The sequence below is a fragment of the Rhinolophus sinicus genome, linkage group LG15, assembly GCF_036562045.2.
Source record: "Rhinolophus sinicus isolate RSC01 linkage group LG15, ASM3656204v1, whole genome shotgun sequence".
Lineage (NCBI taxonomy): Eukaryota > Metazoa > Chordata > Mammalia > Chiroptera > Rhinolophidae > Rhinolophus > Rhinolophus sinicus.
Window position 1 is genome coordinate 39,543,792 of NC_133764.1, and position 19,164 is coordinate 39,562,955.

The following is a 19,164-nucleotide window of genomic DNA, read 5'->3' on the forward strand; positions in this document are numbered from 1 at the left end:
TGTCTGGACAGTGTCCCCCCAAGCAGTTAGGAGATACCCACATTCACCGTGATGTTTGCTATGTATTTGGTATCAGGGTCTGACTGTTAAGAGCAAACCTTTGGATTCCCATGCTAGTTCTCTCGGATGTACTTGCATACTGAAACATGTTTTCCTGTCAGCAATGTGAGGCTGTGAACAAGTTCATTGAGGAAAGCAAGATCCTGTCTCCTGACCTGAGATGCTTTGCAACGTCCCTTGTGACCAATACTCTGCCACTGCTGAGGACAGATCCCGGTGGCGGTGGCCTTGAAGGCACAGTGACAGAAATGGCTGTTCACACTGCAACCGTCCTTCTCTGTGGACAAAGCCAGCTCTTGAAACCCCTGAAGGACTTGGCCTTCTTCCCAGCCAACATGGCGGTAAGCTGGGGTACAGGTTGGGCATCTTTCACCGTGAAACCATTGACGGTTTGTCACCATGGAGACCAAGCCTGTGCCGGGACACGTCCGGACCTGTTCACCTTCTTGATTCTCTTTCTGCCTCTGTCTCACTTGGTCCTTCGACGATGATGAAAACCTTGCCTTGCCCTTTGTTATTTCACAGACAGCTGTTGAGGTCAAAAAGGTGAAGCAGAAGGTCACGTCCTTGCTGTGAACGGCAGTAGCCAGTCGATGTGCCCACGTGTCTAAAGCTAGCTCTCCTTTGTTGGTTTTGCAGAACACTTTTCTTCCAACAATGCCTGAAGACTTGCTATCTCAAGCTAGGAACTGGACGGGGCTGGGAGGATTCCGCTGGTACAGTAAGTGTTGGTGCCCGAGGTAGCGTCACAGCCCTCTGGGCTTTGCCAAGCATCCTGATGGCGCGTGAGCCGTTGGTTTAGAGTCGGGGCCCACGTGGTGGGGGCCGTTGGTGCCTCGGCAGGACATGGAGGGAGGGACGGGCTGGCTCTCTGCCGACTGTGATGATCCGCTTCTGTCCCCTGGCAGGTGCCATCTGGGGGAAGTGGGGAGTGGGAACCACATCAGAGGCTCAGGCAAGGGCCAACTCACAATACAACCAAGTTTTTGACCCAAAGATAGTTCTTCTAGAAAAATAAAATTAGAGATGGAACAATATAGCCCATGACCTTAGGTAAATTTGATTGGTGACTGAGTCAATAATCCTTTCAAACTAGTTTCAAAGGTTCTTATAAAACATGCTCATGGCAAAAAAGAAAAAAAAATGCAAGAGAATGGAGGGTGTACATTACCACTCTCCCTGCCTCCAGAAGTGACCCCGGCACGAGCCGGGAGCCTGGCCTTTGTGGAATGAAATCCAGACGGGCTCGGACATCATGTTTTGCTTAGGCCAGAGGAGGGGGTTCGCTTTCCCTTTTAGCCACAGGTCATCAGGTGAGACCTCACCAACCAATGTGTACCCTGTTGTTCTTTTCACAGCGTGTCCCAACGGTCACCCGTGCGTTGTAGGAGAGGTGAGTCTTGGTATTTGGGGTAGAGCTTGGGGGGCCCAAGAACTTGTGTTCCTCGGGCCTGAGGAGGGAGGCCTGGAGGAGGGGGAGAGTGAGGGTCTCGACCTGGGAGAACGTGGACTCTTGAGGGCCGTGCAAGGTGTCTCAACTAAACGTGTGCTTGGAGCTAAGGGTGCCCAGCCTGTGTCTCTGCCTCACCATTGTGGGTGTTTCTTTCCTGGGGAGTTGTCCGGGGCATTGTCACATGTTGAGCAGCAGGCCTGGCCTCGGCTCCCCATTGCCCCTAGTGGGACAGCCAGAGACATCTGCAGACGTTGCCAGAAGTTCCCTGGGAGATGGACTTGCTGCTGCTTAGAGACCACAGCTAGCGAGCCAAGCCACCCTTTCTGGCCACTGCGACATGGGGTCCGTGACACGTGGCTTTCTGTGAAGGCCAGGTGTTCCCTAGATCAGAAGCTGGGCTACTGGCCCAGAGAAGATATGGGCTAGAGCCCCCGGAATGGGAACAAGAGACTGATAGCATGTCAGCTGTGGGGCGAGGGCCTGTGGGACTCGTGTCGGGGCCAGAAGCTTCGAGCCAGGGCTTTCACAGGGTCATCCGGACCTGCCTGCTCGGACGCTCGGGTCATTTAATGAGGGAAAAGCCTGGGACTTGCACCTCATCCTGAGTTCGTTGAGTGCCTTGGCCATGAAATGGGAGGGAAGTGGGTTCTTCCCAGGACCCCGCCCAGCTCAGAAGCTCTGGTCTGCGGACCTGAGACGGGTCTGGTCCGTGACAGGCTGATCACCGGCTTGCAGCAGCTCAGTCCCATCTGCAAGAACGAGCCTTTGGAAGGCATCAGTCATACGGGCACGTTTGTAAAAGCAGCGTCCACGTGGAGTTAAGGAAATCAGTGTGGAGGTTGCAGCCGTACTCCTGGTGTCAGACAGGGACACACTGGGGACCGTGTGACAGGAACGGAAAACACGAAGCTGAGGAAGGAAGACTGGGTTTTACACATTTGTCTGTGAAGTGTCTATTTGGGAATAACATGTAAAATGTCTCTCCTGTTTAAAAAAAAGCTGAAATCTGCCCACGTATGACATGATTTGCACGGAATAGGTGCCCTGTCTCCCTCAAGTCCACGTGTGCCCTTGCTATGTATAAGCGGCCCTTGCTGCCAGTCGCTGCCTCGGGTGTGTATTCACTGGCACGGTGGCCTTTGTGTGTAACTGAGCGCAAGTGCTGTCTGTCTCTGTCCTAGTGCGGCATGCCTATGGAGCAGAGCTTCTGTGTGGACTGCGGCGTCCGAATCGGCGGCTTAAACCACAGACCCGAGGAAGGATTCACTCAAGTGCAGTGCGTATGCTTGTGTCTCCTTCTAACTCGCCAGACGGTGGGCTTTGGGGCAGTTTAGGCACCAGCTGACACCCTGGTAAGAAGTAGAGTGTCAGTTACTGGAGCACCTCAGACCTGTGACCTGTGGGACGTCCAGGGCAAGGCCCCTGTGCTCGGACCAAGGGAGGCATTTGAGCTGACCTTGGCCGACCAGGTTCTGACCTGCAGAGCAGACGACACGTTAATAAACACTTACTTGAACGAATGCTTGTTGATTCCGAGGTCTTCCACCTGGGCCTGGGGCCGCCCCCTGTTGAAATATGCTTGCCATGAACAGCTGGCCTAACGCAGAGGGACATTTCAGTCTGCACCAGCGATACACTGGGCACTTGTCTGTCTGAGCAGAGGCCATCTCACTTGTAAACTCACTTGTTAGCTTGCTGTTTTTTGGAGAAAAGGGAGGCGACATAGTCAGGATTATCAAATGCTTCAGACTCCAGATAAAACCCTGACCTCGTCATCCCACACTTGCTCACAAGACGAGTGTGCTTCTAAGTGGTCATTGTATGTTCTGGCTGTTCTGGTGCAGTTGCCTTTTCAAGTACTCTAATCGGTCATCTCCGTAAACTATCAGAATGTTCTAGAATGACTGATGTGGTGGCGACCTCCCATCGAGGGGTTGACAGGAAGTCCTTTGCCAGACCTTGGAGCCCAGGCTTTGATTTGGGACACTGAGACCTATGTGCACATGTCCCCTGTCCCAAACTCGGGCCGTCATTAGCCTGCTTCTCTGACAATGATTTCAGTGGAAGAAGCAGGTCCAGATGTCTGTGCTGACACATGACCTGGAGATGGCACCAATGGCCCCTTCACTCAGCCCCTTGACACTGAGAAGGTTGTGGGCCTTTGGTCAGTCAGAAAGGTGGTTCTATAGAGAAAAACGGTCTTAGGAAAGTGCTCTGGGCTTAGCAGAAAGAGGACTTTGAACAGTTTTCTTTAAAAGTATGACCTAGTTTCTGGGTCCTGAGATTCTGGGGTGTGCCCCTGCAGCTGAAGAGAAAGGGTCATTGCCACCCTTCACCTTGTCTTCTCTTGCTCTTTCCAGAAACAGCGAAGACAGAACTCAGACTGGCCACATCCTGGGAAAGCCGCCCCCCAGAGGCGATACGGTGGTATCTGACCGAGGGCTGTCCCCTGTGGCCTTTCTTCTCATCCGGCTACTCACTCACCTGGCTATGCTTTTGGGAGCCACCCAAAGTCCCCAGGTACAGTGTGTTAGCACACTATCTGTCATCCCTGCTTTCACAGCGAGTCTTTCATCGAACAAGCCCTGCCCTCCCCCTCCCCCCCCCCTGCATTAGGAATATGTCATTGTTACCTCGTTTGCGAAGCAATTTAAATCCTACGCATCCCACTTACCCTGCGGCATATGATGGGATGGGGACCCATCAGCTTCTGTAAAGTCCATTTTAAATGAACAGCTCTGTCTTCGCACCTGGGAGTGGACAGCTTAATACACTCACAGCCTGACCCGGGTCTTGGCTACAGCTCTGGGAAGGAAGAGAGCACGCTGCTTTCCTCTAAGTTCGTTAACCTCGGTAGCCAAAGGCTCAGGCTTTGAAAGTCTCTTTCCCTCTGACGATATTAGAGGCAGACATGTCCGCCCTCCCGTCTTTCTTTGGCCTCTGCCGCGTGCGTGGCCGTGACGTCCTCATTTCAGAGCTGTCTTCTAACTCAGTGCTGGCAGTTCACTGCTGATCTCCACTGAACGCCCATCTCCTGCACAAACCAGACCTGGCTAGACATGTTGTCCCTGCCCCCACAGGCTCTGCTCGGCATCATTAAGCCTCCGGTGACGGAGCCGAGAGTGTTTCTGCAGCAGCACATCCAGAGGGACCTGGAGCAGCTAACGCAGACGCTGGGCAAGAGCGCCGACGAGACCGCCAGCACCGTGCACCACATCCTGTGCAGGCTCCTCCAGGAGCAGCGCCACCTCTGTGGCCAGGGTGAGGCGGGTGAGGGGCTGTCCCTCCGTGGGGTTGTGGAGCAGGTCTGTACAGAAAGCAGGCTGGCTGCTCACACCGCAGAGGGAGATGGAAGGCCGGCGATGCCCCGAGTGCTTGCTGGCACAGGGACAGGCCTGCGGGCTAAGGCCTGCAGTGTTCACAGTCCTTTGCACAGGGGTGTTAAATGCTCGTGCTTTGCAGTTTTTAGAGACTGAAGTATCTTCACAAAAAACGTGAGGCTGGGGTCCCAGCAGGAGCCATTTAAAAATACTTGAGTTAATTTAGGACGATATCCATCTCCCTAACACCCCCCTCCCAGGAGGAACATTATTTCAGTGTAACAATTATTTAGTTTTTACTATGTGTAGAGTGCTGTGACTTTTGTCCTCGGGTGACACACTCATTTTTCTTTGCAGGAACTCTAAATTTAGTTGCAAACTTGTCAACCAGGGAAAAGAGAAACTGTTGGGAAAAACTTGTGGAGAGAATTATTTTACCTGAACTAGAGGTAAGTGAGTGCCGATGACAGCTACCTGCCTGCCTCCCTCACTGGGAAAGTTAGGAGGGTGTTTCCTGGGCATCTCTGGAGCGCTCTGGCCACTGTCCCTTCCAGAAATGCTCCCGACACCTTTCGTCAAGTTCAGATCTGTGCCCAGGTCACCCCTCACTGCCAGTGTCCCCAAGTCCTCTCCCCTCCTGAGGCTAGTCAGTGAGTCAGGCTGAGGAATTACCGGAAATCCAGAAAGTGGGGGCCGTGGTTTTCTCCCCGTTCCTTTTACAGCAGATTGTGAGTGCCAGAGGTAGAGAGAGACGATCCCACAGACGCCCACCAAGAACGCATTAGTCATCAGAGACCGATTACTCCTTTGTGGGATGAGAACATTCCTGAGAGTAAGCCCATCAGGAAATACATGTCCATAAGGGAAAGGATGGGAAGAAAAGACAGGTCTCTGAGTCACATTCCTTCTGGGGAGACATAAACCTACCGACAAGGAGCATATAAATTACACTAAAAGTTCACCGACAGGAAGATCTGGTCATGTGTGAAAACGGGTCCGTCGACTCCCTCGTCACCCCCTGGGAATGTCGCTAGGTGTCCCCATCTGTTTGCAGTAGTGTCTGCCCTCCAGGATCGGGTATCTGTTTGTTCACCCAGGATCTCGATAAAACCCTCCTGACGGTCAATGCCCTGATCAGCCACGATGAGCGGATCAGCTCCAACCCCGTGGCCAAGGTCGTGTTCGGTGACCCGGCGGCCTTCCTGTCCCAGCTGCCCCAGAACAGCGTGGTCCACAGCTCAAAGATGTGGAGCTGCAGGCAGAGAATCTCCGTGGAGTATTTGCAGCACGTCGTAGAGCAGAAAAACGGCCGAGAAGCTGTGCCCGTCCTCTGGAAGTTCCTGCAGAAGGTGAGCTTCGCGCCGCCAATCTCTCGGGTTTTGTCTGACCGTCCCTGGAGGGGGACATCTGACATGTTGCCTCAGAGCTTTGGGTTTTCGTTTCGTGTTTTTGTTTGTTTGTTTTGTTTTGTTGTTGTTTTTTTATGATGGGAATCAATTTGAATATACTTTCTTGATCACAGAAGTTCAACTATGTGGCCACTGGTTACACTTGACAGGCTATAGCACAACTTATATATTTCAAATGAACCAAAAATTAGTATCATTGACAGTATCTTAAGATAAAGAACCACCTTTCAATGGGAGCCCCGTTTCCAGTACTTTGAGGTCTACAAGACGTAGCTAGAACATTTACTGCTGTGGAAAATGACGACTGCTTAAATTGAATGGGGTCACGGGGAGGGCCTGTGGTTTTTCTTTATGATTAATTGCTGGAACACAGTCCTTTAGGTGGCCCAGGGAGTTTCCTGTTTTCTTTAGACATCATTAGGCGCCGAAGCTCTTGCAGGATGACTCGGATGCTGTAAGAATTCTGCCATTTTGCTACCGTGTTTCCCCGAAAATAAGACCTAACCGGAAAAGAAGTCCTAGGGTGATTTTTCAGGAGGACATTCCCTGAACATAAGCCCTAAGGCGTCTTTTGGAGCAAAAATTAATATAAGACCCTGTCTTATTTTCGGGGAAACACGGTAGCACTGACATGGCTCTTGGGTCCACCACTTCATTAGAACTAGCAACTCCGTTCGTGAAAGTTTTTGCTACAAATCTTACAAAGGGGGGTTCTTCTGGGTATTTACGTCCACATTCCAGTTTAAGGCTGAATATTCGGTTGTCATAAATTGTCTGAGCCCGTGGTGGCTGCCATCTTGTGTCACTGTTGCACCCAGAGCTTTGGTTTTTGACTGGAATGTGTGAGGCAGAAGACTCGGAGATAGAGATCGTCATACACGCCAAACTGCACGGGGAGTTGGGAGCGTAAAGTCACAGATGAAACATACGCAGAGTTGGAAAGAGCAGGAATCTGTAAAGACCTTGAGGGCCCCGGAGAGTATCCCCCCAATCCCTCAGCAAGAAAGAAGAGGATAAAAGGCTTTCCTGGCGGCATCTCCATCCCCCCGACCCCACCCCCACCCAGTGCCTGGAGCAGTTGGTCATCCACGAGGGGCTGTTGAGTGAAAAACTTGAGTCCAAAATGCCAAACCAAAATCAAACCCACAAACACAGTCTTCCCTGTTCCTCAAACATTCAGGCTTAGACTGAACAAGGGTGTGTGAGCGTGGGGGGTGGGCTGGGGGGTGCTGGAGGGTGGGTGATGTGTAGCTACTGGTCCTATCAGGTAGAACCAGCTGCATAGTCCCTAACTTCAATCCACCTGAACGTTCGTTTTCTACGATAAGATTTTCTAGTCATTTCCCTCCACGGACCAGTGTTTGCAATCTAGCAAGGAGTAAGATGACTCAGAAATTTCTGTTGGTCAGTTAAAGAAAATGAATTAATAGTTAGAAAGTATGTAATATTATGACCATGATATCTCACTATTAAAAACGCTCAGCTCAAGTGTCGTGCAGTTCTGGTCGCTGGCAGCGGCCCTCACAGGTTGAATTAAAGAAAATAGTTTATCAGAAGATGGCCACTGCACAACTGAAGAGAACTTCCGTGAGTGCACTGATTTTCCTGGTAAGATGTCAACTGAGCAACAGGTTTTGTTGTTAGTGACGAGGCTCCTAGCAGTTTCAGTATCCTGCATCATGTCTTCGAGAGGAATTTTTCCAGAATGTGCTTATGGAACAAGATAATGCAGATGATCTTTGTGTCAAAATTCTGAGAGAAGATAAACATTGTCCAGGATCTACACAGTTAGTGAAGTGGCTGCTAGGATGCTCTGATGCTTTACAGAAAAAAACACCTAAGGAGGGTTGTGCTAGTCGTATGCACCAATCCAGAAGACCCTCAGACGGTTTCAGAATGTTACCAATTTAAATTCAGGTATACCAATAATGGCCCAATCATGGATTTCTTAAGTAAAACCAAAGCAGTGAATCTAGTGTGTCATCTGCTGGCACCAAGAAAGCAAGTATTCTCCTCATTCGCAAGATTTATGTTCTATTGCAAAATCTAGGACCTTTACCGAATGATGTTTGTTTGACCATGAAACTTTTTTACTACGATGAAGTCACACCTGCAGATTACCAGCCTCCTGATTTTAAGGATGGGGATTGTGAAGGAGTGATATTTGATGGGGAGCCTGTGTGCTGAAATGTGGGAGAAGTCCCAACTCCTTTTGTCACCTTCAGGGTAAAAGTGACGACTGAGAAAGAATGAATGGAAACTACTGACTTGTCTGTATTATCACCAACACAATTAACACCACTTCAGAAAATTCTCGTGGACAAAGATGCTGTAGGGTGTGAACAGGAGCAGTAAATAAGTGATGATTTTGACATTGAAACTAAAATGGAAGAGCAGGAAAAAAATTCTGGATCTTCTGAACTTGAAGAACTAAGTTTAGTTTGTGAGGAAGATGAAATTACGAGGTGTAAAGAGAGTCCAGATCTTTCAATTTCTCATTCTCAGGTTGAGCACTGAGTCAATAAAACATTTGAACTTGGTGTGTCTGAAAGCAAAACAAGAGGTGGAAAAACCTTTCAGAATAAAATGGCTAATGGAAATCAACCAGTAAAACCTTCTAGAGACAGTGGGAGAGAAGTGAAGTGAAACCTGGGAAGTGAACTCAGTCCGTCACCACTTGGATTCTCCTAGTCAAGAGTCAGTGCCAAAAAGAAAGTTTAGTGAACCAAAGGGACATACATAAAAATTATTTTTCTTCTTCATGTTTGCACAGTTCATTGCAACGTTTAAAGGAAGCTATGTTACTGTTTTACGGTGTGTTTGCGCTGCCTCTGAAAGCTTAGATGTAGTCTTGTGCAGTTAGTGATAAAATTGAATTCTTAGCTGACTTACCGACCACGTTGTGATCCTGAACGTGACCTGAGACAAACCTAAGAGAACGTTGGAATAAAATCAAAAGTACCAGTGTCATAACTACTCAATATTGATCTATCTTCCATTTTGGTGGATATTTCCTTTAAAAAATATATTAATTTTGAAGGCCTTCTAAAGCCATTTTGAAACAATGTTTATTTTGGTGTTAAATTTTGGAAGGAATTCACTTTTTACATGTTAAAACCATGCCATTTAACTAGCTGTGTTTGCGATTGGTATTAAAACAGTGTTCTTCAGTACTTTGATACAGTGTATTAACAGTATGTAGTGTACAATGAAACATATGTGCTTTACCTTTTTTAAAATGTTTTTTACTATAAGACAAAATGGTGACTAAGATTGTGAAAGTCTGGCATTTTGGGGAGCATAAATAAAATAGTATCCAGCAAAAAAACCAAACAAACAAAAAAAACGCTGAGCTCAAGGTCTTCAGAATGAAAGCATCGTCGCCTAAACTCTGGGTCTTGTGTTCTCGGCAGCTTCTGTCTATACCCCGCCTGTCATGCGAGCCGAAGAGGCTGATTTCCTTCATCAGCTTTAGGCAAACACGTGACATGTCAGCCCTGTGAGAGCAGGGACTTTATGTGTTTACGCCTCCATCCATCTCCAGGGTATAGGACAGTGGCTAACATGTGGCAAGCAGTCGGGGCATACTTGCTGAAAGAATGGTACAGCCTTTTCCCCACTATCAAGGACCATGACGTGTCATCACATAAAATGCCACGTTGACCAGATGAAACTACACGTACACGTCCTGAGCCAGCCCCAGAGTCTTTCGCAGGAAGGTTTTGCAGGGAAACCCAAGGCTTACTGGATGGTCTTCCTTCTCTAGGAGGCAGAGCTGAGACTGGTGAGCTTCTTGCCTGAGCTTCTGGCCCTGCAGAAGGCTCTGGTGAAGCGATTCCAGAATGTGTCGGAAGCCGAGTACCAGTCCATCAGGGGTTTTATTAGCAGTCACACTTCAGGTAAGACTCTGCTCTCGTAGGAGGTCAGGACTGTGTTTGGTGGCTCAGAGGATCGCTCCAGCTGGGGGTGCGGGCTGTTCAGGGTGAAGGGGTGCTCGGTAGGCTGAGCTTTTCGCATGAAGCTCTGGGTGCCACGGATCCCAAAACACATCAGAGGCTCCGCGGCAGCCGACAGTGGCCTCCCCTGGCAGGCTCCTCCGTCAGCGCCCGGGCTCACGCAGCCGTGAGGACACGCAGGGGAAGCGGGAAACAGCAAAGCGGGGTCTGTCTGAGGAGCATGTGGTGATGCCGGTTTGACCGGAGGTGTTTTTGCTTGACAGACGGGCTGAAGCAGTTATTCCACAACAGAATCACTATCTTTCTGACGACATGGAACAAGCTGAGGAGGTCACTGGCCACCAATGGTGAGTGTCACCTTCCCCTTCGACAGTGACTGCAGGAGGACCTGGCCTCGTGGCCTTGCTCTGCAGCCTATGTCTGCACGTGCCTGTGACAGCGCCGTGCGTGAATGCTGGCTCTGTGCGTCTCTGGGTGGAGGTGTCTGGGAAAAGGGAAATAACCACACCCTCGGTGTTCTCGGAACTGTCAGTATGGACACAAAAAGCAGTTGAGGACATTTGGAACTTGTCAGCATATGAGAGACTCGGAGGCAGGACACTGGGTGCTGCTCTGTTCGGTCGAGACGACTTCTGCACTGCTGCTCCCACTGTGGGGCTCCCCGGCCGGGACCCTGGGCCAAAAGCATCACGCCCACCTTTGCTTCATGAAGTATACCCCTTTCATTTACAGGTGAAATCAAGCTTCCTAAAGACTACTGCAGCACTGACCTCGACCTGGACGCTGACTTTGAGGTCATCCTGCCTCGTCGCCGGGGCCTGGGCCTCTGCTCCACTGCCTTGGTCAGCTATCTGATTAACCTGCACAATGAAATGGTCGGCACGGTGGAGAAGTTCTCCAAGGAAAACAACAGGTGAGTGCACACGTGGGAGGTGCTGCCCTCGGCCCAGGGAGTCATTTCTGAGGCTATCCAAGCAGGGTCCCCAGGCCTGAAGCAGGTGGCAGTCCCTTGTCTAACAAACGCTCCTGCATTCTCACGAGTGTCCGCAGACTCGTGTGTCGTTTCCTCTGCGCTGACGGAGAACAAGCAGGAACTGCCTCTGTGGCACCGAGCCCTGGTCCCAGGCGTTGACCGGGACACTGAGTGCTGTGTCTTCATGTCCTCAGCTTCTCCGTTGACGCCTCTGAGGTGGCTGAGCTGCATGTCATCAGTTACGAGGTGGAGCGGGACCTGACCCCACTGATTCTCTCCAACTGCCAGTACAAAGTGGAGCACGGTGGAAAGAGCCTGCAGGAATGTGACCTGGAAAAGATCCAGCGTCAGCTCACCAGCCGCTTCCTGCAGGGCAAACCCCGCATCACACTCAAGGGCCTTCCCACGCTGGTGTACAGACGTGACTGGAACTATGAGCACCTCTTGAAGGACGTTAGAGACAAGACGCCACAGGTGAGCCAGAGTGGCGCCCGACGCCTGGCACGGCCCCTCCCCCCACGTGCTCGGCCCTTCGCCCGGCTGAGTAGGACTCGCGCCCAGGCCACATGCTGGTCAGCGCCCGTTTCCGTGGCCTCCACAAGTGCCCTGAGCCCACTGCTCCTTTCAGAGGGCAAACGGGATGCAAGTCAGCACGAGTTTTCTCATTGGGTGTCAGCAGATTGAAACCTCGTGGCGTGGTGTCATGGGCAGCAGAGAACTTGCGTGTCCCTGCTCTTTTGGGGTGTGTGTGTGTCCAGATACATGCCCTCACAGAGTTGCTCTGTGGATTCAGTGTGCTCCCGGGGTTTGTGTAAAACGTCTGCAGTACCGCCGACACCCGGGAAGCTCACTGCTCTTCTCTGAGAGCTCGTCCGTCTGCGGCTTTGGCAGTGGAGAAGGTCATTACGCTGCCCACACACCACCCTCACACCTGTCCTGCTCTTGGTTCCTAGAGCCCCCTCCCCAACACGGCCGTCAGCGCCGTCAGCGGGCAGCTGCAGTCCTACAGTGATACCTGCGAAGCGCTGTCCCTCATAGAAGTCACTCTGGGGTTCCTGAGCACGGCTGGCGAGAACCCGAGCATGGACTTGAGTGTGTATGTCCAGGATGTGCTGCGCATGGGCGAGCAGACAGAGCAGGTTCTGAAGGTGGGTCTCGTGCAGGACGTCAGCACTGACCCCTCCTCACTGCCTGTGAGCATTAGCACCGGCACAGATGGCCGATCCAGGCAGCACCTGGGAAGGGGGGCCGTGAGAACAGCCCCTCCCCCAGCCAGCCTGCAGGGCGACAGGACTGAGGGTAAAGACGGAGCGCAGGTGCGCTGGGAACGTGAGGCTCAGACAGAGTGTGCAGCACATCAGCCTGATGCTCGGGCTCTGAGCTGCCGCGGACCAGAGGCCTTTTGGAGACGGCCTGCCTGCCTGCCTGCCTGCCTGCATGCATGCTGAGGGAGGCGGATGAGCGCAGGGCGGGGACGCAGAGTGCCCGCCTCCTGAGGGACTCTCTTCCTCTTTCAGGCCTTACACCGATGTCAGCTAAGGCACGCCGTTGCCCTCTGGCAGCTCCTGTCTGCTTACAAGTCTGAGCAGCTGCTGCGACTGAGAAAAGTAAGTCCCACCCGCTCCCATCCACCCAGCAGAGGGAGCCGCGCTGGCCTCCCGGCTTCATCGGCTCTTCCTTCGCTGTAGGAGCCGTTTGGAGACATCAGTGTGAAGTACAGAGTCGATCTCAGCCCGGAACACGCGAAGCTCCTCAGCACGTTCCTGAACCAGGTCAGCCTGGACCCCTTCCTCCTGGAGCTGCATGAAATGATGACCTTGAAACTGAAGAACCCCCGAACTGAGGAGGATTTCAAACCCAGCTGGAGGTAGGACGTGCAGCCTGCTGGGCTGGGCGCACTCACGTGGCTCCCCTCCCTCTGCTGTGGTCTCCGTACACATGAGAAGTTTGTCTCACCGCGGGGCCAGCTGCCTGCCGTGTTGGCATTGCCAGGGCACCTGAGGACTGGCTTTGGGTGGTAATCTGTTGGATTTTTAAAAATGATTACAAGTCCTATTATCATTGTTACGCGTGGACTTGCCATGTCAAAGAGACGTGTAGTTTACATTTAATAGAAAAAGCTCCACCCGTGTCTTGAGTGTGAGACTACCCACCACTGGCACTTTTGACACTTTCACCAATCCAATGGCCAAAAAATAGTGTCTCCTTTCCACTCATATTTTCCTATTTGCTAGTGAGGCTGGAGATATTTTTCTGTTTATCAGCCATTTGTGTATCTTCCTGTGAATTTCACCTTGACATTCTTTGGTAATTTTTTTTTTTTTTGGGGGGGTGCTGTTTGTCTTTTTAATTTTAAAAGATTAAGATTAATCTTTCATCTCTTATGTTACAAATGCTCTATCTCAGAGTGTAATTCTGCAAAGCCAAACCTGACAGAATTTCCATATAAAGCCTCTGTAGGAAAATAGAGCTGTAAGGGTCGCCCTTATGCCAAGGTCACGGTCTCCCGTGCTCTCTTCTTGGCTTCTCGAGTTTCGTGTTGCACATTTGTTTCATTAACCAGTTTATTTATATGTGTGGTGTGAGGCAGGGACGTGGCTGCTTCTCTTAATAGATGGTCAGACTCCAGCTTCCTCACCAGTACCCCTCATAGTTGCTATTATGTTTTCTTCCGTTATGCTATGTGGCACACGCCTGTATACATGTATATCTTTGAATTTTTTAACGAGTCTTTATTATCCTGGACTTGGGGGATAGGGACAAAAGATCCCCTTCCTAGAGAATTTACGATGTTCGTTCATACAAAACGTGAGCTGGAGTAGAAGCTTTTCTTGGAATGGCAGGCTTTGTTCTTTACACAGCAGCTCACGTGACGAGTGCTTGCAGCCGTCTGAGCGGCCCTGACCCAGTCAGCGGCACCCGCCGGGTTTGTAGACTGCGTGTGGGAAGTGGCGGGAGAGTCCAGAGCCCTTGTGTCCAGGACGCCAGCCCCCGGCTCACTGACTCACTTGTTGGGGGACTGTAAACCGACCTTCAGCACTTCTGATTTTCATGAGCTCTCTGGTTTGAAAAAGGGGCAACGGATAGGTCTCCTCATGTTATCTGGAAGACTCTTTTAAATGCTGTCTTTTGTTCCTTGGTTTTTCAGCCTGAGAGACACTCTGGTAAGTTACATGGAAACTAAGGAGAATGATATTCTTCCCGAAATGGAATCTCAGTTCCCAGAAGAGATACTGCTCGCCAGCTGTGTCCCTGTGTGGAAAATGGCGGCTGCACTGAAACGGGATCGGCAGACGAGGTAGAATGGCCTCTGCAGCACTGACTCTGCCCAAGGCTTCAGGAGCCCCGCCTTGGGTCCCCCCACCCACTGTCACCTTCGTGCCTGCTTGGAGGGAAAGCTGTCGGCACCACTCTAGACTTGGGACCGAGATGTGCTTCCTCTGCGCCGACAGCTTTTGGAAAGGCCAGCGGTTTCAGGAATGATGTATTTTCCAGAACTTTCTCACCATATGATGAATACTAGTCACTGGGAGGTGACAACTGGAGGTCACATGAAGTGGCAATAAATCGCCATCCTTTCTGTTCCATTGGAGAGCAGAAGTTACCTGTCCCCTTCACACATCGGAGTGGCCTGTCTTGAGGCCTCTAGCCTCTACCGGGGACACACCCTGCCACCGGCCCCATCTGCCTCAGACCACTACGCAGTGACAGGAAGGGAAAACGGGGTTACTCATGTTTGCTTTTCTTTTTTTCTCTCCTTATTTTGCACTCACAGAAGAGAATCTGGCTTTCTTCTTTCTTCCATTCCTTTCAATTCTGAGTATTGTACAAATCCTGCTAGTTTCCCAAGATGTGAAAAAGTGCCAGATTCTTTTTTGTCTTCTCACATGTCAGGGCATTCTGTGAGGAACAGAACTTGAAGCCAAACTAACAAGACGTCTCCCAGGCCCTGTAATCAGTCACTGCCGCCTTTCAGGGACTAGAGCCAAAACGCTCTCGTGAAGCACACTGCATCAAGACTCCCGGGCACTGTCAGGGTCTTAGTTTCCTCATCTATAAAATGAAGGGACTGGATTGATGGGCCACATTTCCTCTCAGTGCTAGTACTCTGAAATTCTAAACACACATTTATCAGTGTACATACACTTGGATCCACGGCGTTTCTGTGGGAAGTTCCTGACTGCCATTCTGCCAAAGAAACGTGATCTTAATGGGACCTCGACTTCCCTGAGTGTGTGAATAGCCTGTCCTTGCTTTGGGTCTCAGTCCAGGCATAAAAAAACAGACACAGAGAAGATAAAACCAGTTAAGCTTCTGAAAAGGCAAAAAGGATGTTTGACTCACCCTGACCTTGTGCTGCTTTTCTCACTGTAAGTGCTGTGTCTTTTTCACAGTCTACTTGGAGGCTTAGTGACGTGGACTAACTCCCATCCCTGGGTGGCCCAGCACTCATTACCACTGAGAAACAATTGTTTACAAGTACTCACTTGAACATGCGTCTAAGTGAGTTAATGACCCAATCAACTTGAAGCTGGGCCCGTGGCTGGTGGGAGCTCAGACAACAGCAGAGCTCCGTGGACGCCCTCAGCACCAGTGGAGGCAGCTGCCCAGGCACTGCTTGATCTCCGTGTTCATGGCTGTGACTTCACAGGGCTTGATGAGGGGTGCACAGTGACCCAGGCGCCCCAGTAGTTCATCTGATACAATGTCCACTTACAGTTAGTAATCTGACTTTCAGTCATTCCAGACTATGCAAAAGCACCCCAACCAACTTTTGCAGCCTGGACTGCCATTCGTTTGGGGTGGAGCTGTTGCTTGTTCAACTCTTCACCTTGACCTTGGAACTCCTGTGATACCTCAGAGTTGGGAGGGAGCTGCCCAGGCCATCAGGTGCCACTCTGGTTCTTCACTGTGCCACACCTGAGCAGAAGACCTTTACAGGGGGACGGGACTGGGAATTTTTCCCCCACTTTTATGAAGGATTTTTTAATGAAGATACTTCTTATGCTACACTTTCAAAGCCTTAACTATCATTATCTCGCTCTGTCTTGATTGTACGAAAACGCACTGACCTAACACAGGCAAATGCCAATTTACTATATTTCTTATACCTGTTTAATGAACTTGAATTTTGCTGCTTTTAACTAATACTTCTCTTTGGGACCAGAACTTCCATTTATGGCAAATGGACCTCCACTGGGCTTTTGGGAATGTTTTTGGTTGTCTGATGTCCACCAACTGCAACGTACACTCTGGTGTAGAATGTGATACATTTCCTCTGGATAAAATGACAGCACAGCTGAGGACCCACGGGGTTGGACACCACGCCCCCAAAGTTTCAGCCGCCTCCATGGGGGGTATGTCCTCCCAGAGCCCAGCTGGAGTGACTTCACTGGGGGCGAGGAGAGTTCTAGGTGACGACGAGTCACAGCTGACTGAATGGCTGTGCTGTGGGATGAGGACGAGTTCCCCAGTGAAAGGAAACAGAGATGGGAGAGAGCAGTGGTAAGCTTCCAGCAGCCTTACATGTGGGTGGTGAAACACCGCTTTAGGGAAAAACGGCCTTTTCTCTTCCAAAAAAAAAAGGCTCCTCCAGGAGAGAAGCCTGTGGTCTAGAACTTCAGCTCGGAGAAGAGACGGCTGGCTCACCAAGGAAGACATGCGACCGCTGCCAGACCCCTCGTCCTTCCTCACCATCTTGTCACAAATCCCACCCTTCCCTTCCTGTCCATCGGCATGTCTGGACATTGCACGGTTCTTTCTGCTTTCCGTCAAGGCACGAACAGTCAGAGGTCGGTGGGGACTTCCCTGCAAATCTGCACGACTAATCACTGTCTCTTCAAGACCTTAGTGTGTAAATGACTCACCTTTTGTTATGGGCTGTAGGATTTCATCATTTGTTCACTGAGAGGAGCATTTTTTCTTACCACACCCACCATGACCTAGTTCAGTTATTCCTAGATGCAGGCAATGCCAACCTGGAAACAAACTTCCAGAGAAAAGCAAACATTGTGAAGACAAGGTCAGGTCTAGGGCCCCGCTTGGTAGGTAAAGTGCACAAGTCTCTGACTGCCTGTTAGGCGCTACGTGTGAAGCAGCTGTACCAGCTGTGCCTGGAGAGATACCAGACGGGGAGGTAGATGGACAAAACCTGAGGCTGAGAGCTCAGTAACTCCCATCACAGCCAGAATTCGTACTTATATTGCTGTCTGCCTGCCTTTTTCTAATGCCTCAGTCGCTAATTAAGCATTATGAATCCATTTCAAACTGGAAAAGCAGGTCCCAGGAAAGTGTGGGTGCTGACACAGTTCACACCTCATCAGACTTGTGGGTATCCTGGGACGGCAGGACCCTGATTCCTTCTGAGGGGGTGGGAGTGTTTCCAGCTGTCTGGGCCAAGAGCAGAGAGTGAAAGTGGGGGGAAAGGGCCATAGCTGGAACGCATATGAGCTGCCCCCAATTTTCCGCATCCTGTTAAATCTGCCTTCAACCCCCCCCCCTTCACACCTAAACTTTATCCCGAGTGTTCCCTCTCCGGCGTTGCCTCCTCATCACTGCTGTACCTTGAAGCACACCTGAACCCTAACCCAGAGCACAGTTCCTCTCTCCAGACCACTCACTGCCATCGCCACGGGCCCGCCAATGACTCCCAGTGAACAAATCCAAAGGCCTCCAACCACTCTGGAGCACGATAAGGCTGACACCATGCAGCCCAGACGGATCCTGGAGTAAATGGGGAGCTGGCTGTGCCATTTGCCAGCTCTATGACCTTGGGCCAGCCCCTTGACTTCTTTAAGCCTCAATTATCCCACCTGTGAAGTGCCTCTCAGTGCCGCAGTGAGAAATTTGAGTTAGTGTAGGTAAATAGCAGTGCCTGGCGAGCAGCAAGCAGGTGCTTCAAAGATGGTCCTCGTCCCCTCCCCCAGCTGAGCACTCACCCATGTCTCAGGGCCCTACCTGTTGTCAGATGCTGTGTGAGGCCTTTCCTGAGCCTCAAACTCGAATCCTCGTCTCCCGTCTTTTCCTCTGGAGAGCTACATGCAGACTACATTTCCTATGCACGTACTTCTCTGAATCCCCCAGACCAGTGTAAACCACGGGTTAAATCGCTGTACTTCAGTGCCTCCAATATGCCAGCCTCTTTCCTACTTCCGGACCTTGGCACAGCCTGTTCTTGTTGCCTGAAATGCTCTCCTACTTACCCCTCCAGGCCTCTTTGAACATCACCCCCTCGGGGACACACGCCTTTCCCAACCAGCAGTTTGAAGCAGGCTCCCATGTGATTTTCTCTAGCACGTACCACAAGTGCAGTTACACTGGGAGGAAGCTGTGACCCCCACACCTCACGCCCCTGGTGCGGACAGAGCACGGAGTAAGGAGTCTTTAAAGTGAGGGGCTTGTGCTAAGAGGCAGGGTTCCCAAGGCAGCTGTGGTGTCTGGGGGGGAGGCTTTCTGCTCGCCAAGGTCTGGCCCCTCAAATTGGTGAGTCTGGCTCCACTAAGGGCTGTGTCCTCCCCGCAAAAGCTTGCTGACAGTGAAAAGTGCAGTCAAGGTGCCGTGAAAATGGCAGGTGCTCAGGGATGGGGTTCAGGGCACAGGACCCCAAACGATGGTACCTTGGCACGTTGACTATCGAGCGGAAGGAGTTTGAGAAAACGGCAGAACTGGCGCGGTCACTGCCGTGTCTCCCATTTTCACCTTAAAACCTCCCTGTGCCGGGAAGGAGGGGCTTGTCACCGAGACAGTGAATTGGCCCGAAGGCGGAGCGAACTTACTTCCCCTTTTCCTACACGCGGCCCAGACCCCGGCCTTTTCAGTTCTTCGCTGACTCGGTTTGTCTGAAAGGTGCGCAGCTTCCTGCCCCGGCCAGTCGTCCCGGTCTTCGTCCTCTGGTGACGGCTCCCGTGTGCACGTGAAAGCTCAATAAACGTGCTTTTCTCCTGCTGATCTGTGTGTCGGTGTCGCAGACCAGGCTAGGGTCCCCGGGGGGGGG

The 19,164-nt window shown here is 51.1% G+C and overlaps 1 protein-coding gene, 1 long non-coding RNA gene and 1 pseudogene across 6 annotated transcripts in view; 2 read left to right on the forward strand and 1 right to left on the reverse strand.

The window, feature by feature from the left end:
* The window catches only part of RNF213 (ring finger protein 213), a 99,105-nt gene extending 79,987 nt beyond the window's left edge, over positions 1-19,118 (forward strand). For all 5 annotated transcript variants that reach the window (XM_019735541.2, XM_019735542.2, XM_074319384.1 and 2 more), the window contains 16 exons: positions 162-401; positions 700-781; positions 1,419-1,453; positions 2,695-2,789; positions 3,874-4,033; positions 4,594-4,774; positions 5,191-5,282; positions 5,931-6,182; positions 10,009-10,141; positions 10,462-10,545; positions 10,931-11,111; positions 11,366-11,645; positions 12,125-12,319; positions 12,689-12,778; positions 12,860-13,038; positions 14,320-19,118. In XM_019735541.2, the coding sequence (XP_019591100.2) occupies positions 162-401; positions 700-781; positions 1,419-1,453; positions 2,695-2,789; positions 3,874-4,033; positions 4,594-4,774; positions 5,191-5,282; positions 5,931-6,182; positions 10,009-10,141; positions 10,462-10,545; positions 10,931-11,111; positions 11,366-11,645; positions 12,125-12,319; positions 12,689-12,778; positions 12,860-13,038; positions 14,320-14,473 (2,433 nt within the window). In that variant the 3' untranslated portion in view covers positions 14,474-19,118. The remainder of the gene's footprint in view (positions 1-161; positions 402-699; positions 782-1,418; positions 1,454-2,694; positions 2,790-3,873; positions 4,034-4,593; positions 4,775-5,190; positions 5,283-5,930; positions 6,183-10,008; positions 10,142-10,461; positions 10,546-10,930; positions 11,112-11,365; positions 11,646-12,124; positions 12,320-12,688; positions 12,779-12,859; positions 13,039-14,319) is intronic.
* Positions 401-19,052, reverse strand: LOC109449373 (uncharacterized). Its single transcript, XR_012491976.1, has 3 exons — positions 18,947-19,052; positions 3,025-3,208; positions 401-2,422 (listed from the first exon to the last, which is right to left on the reverse strand). It is a non-coding gene; the product is annotated as an uncharacterized LOC109449373 (long non-coding RNA).
* On the forward strand, positions 6,189-9,352 carry LOC109449372 (HORMA domain-containing protein 1; annotated as a pseudogene).
* Positions 19,119-19,164: the final 46 nt, after the last annotated feature.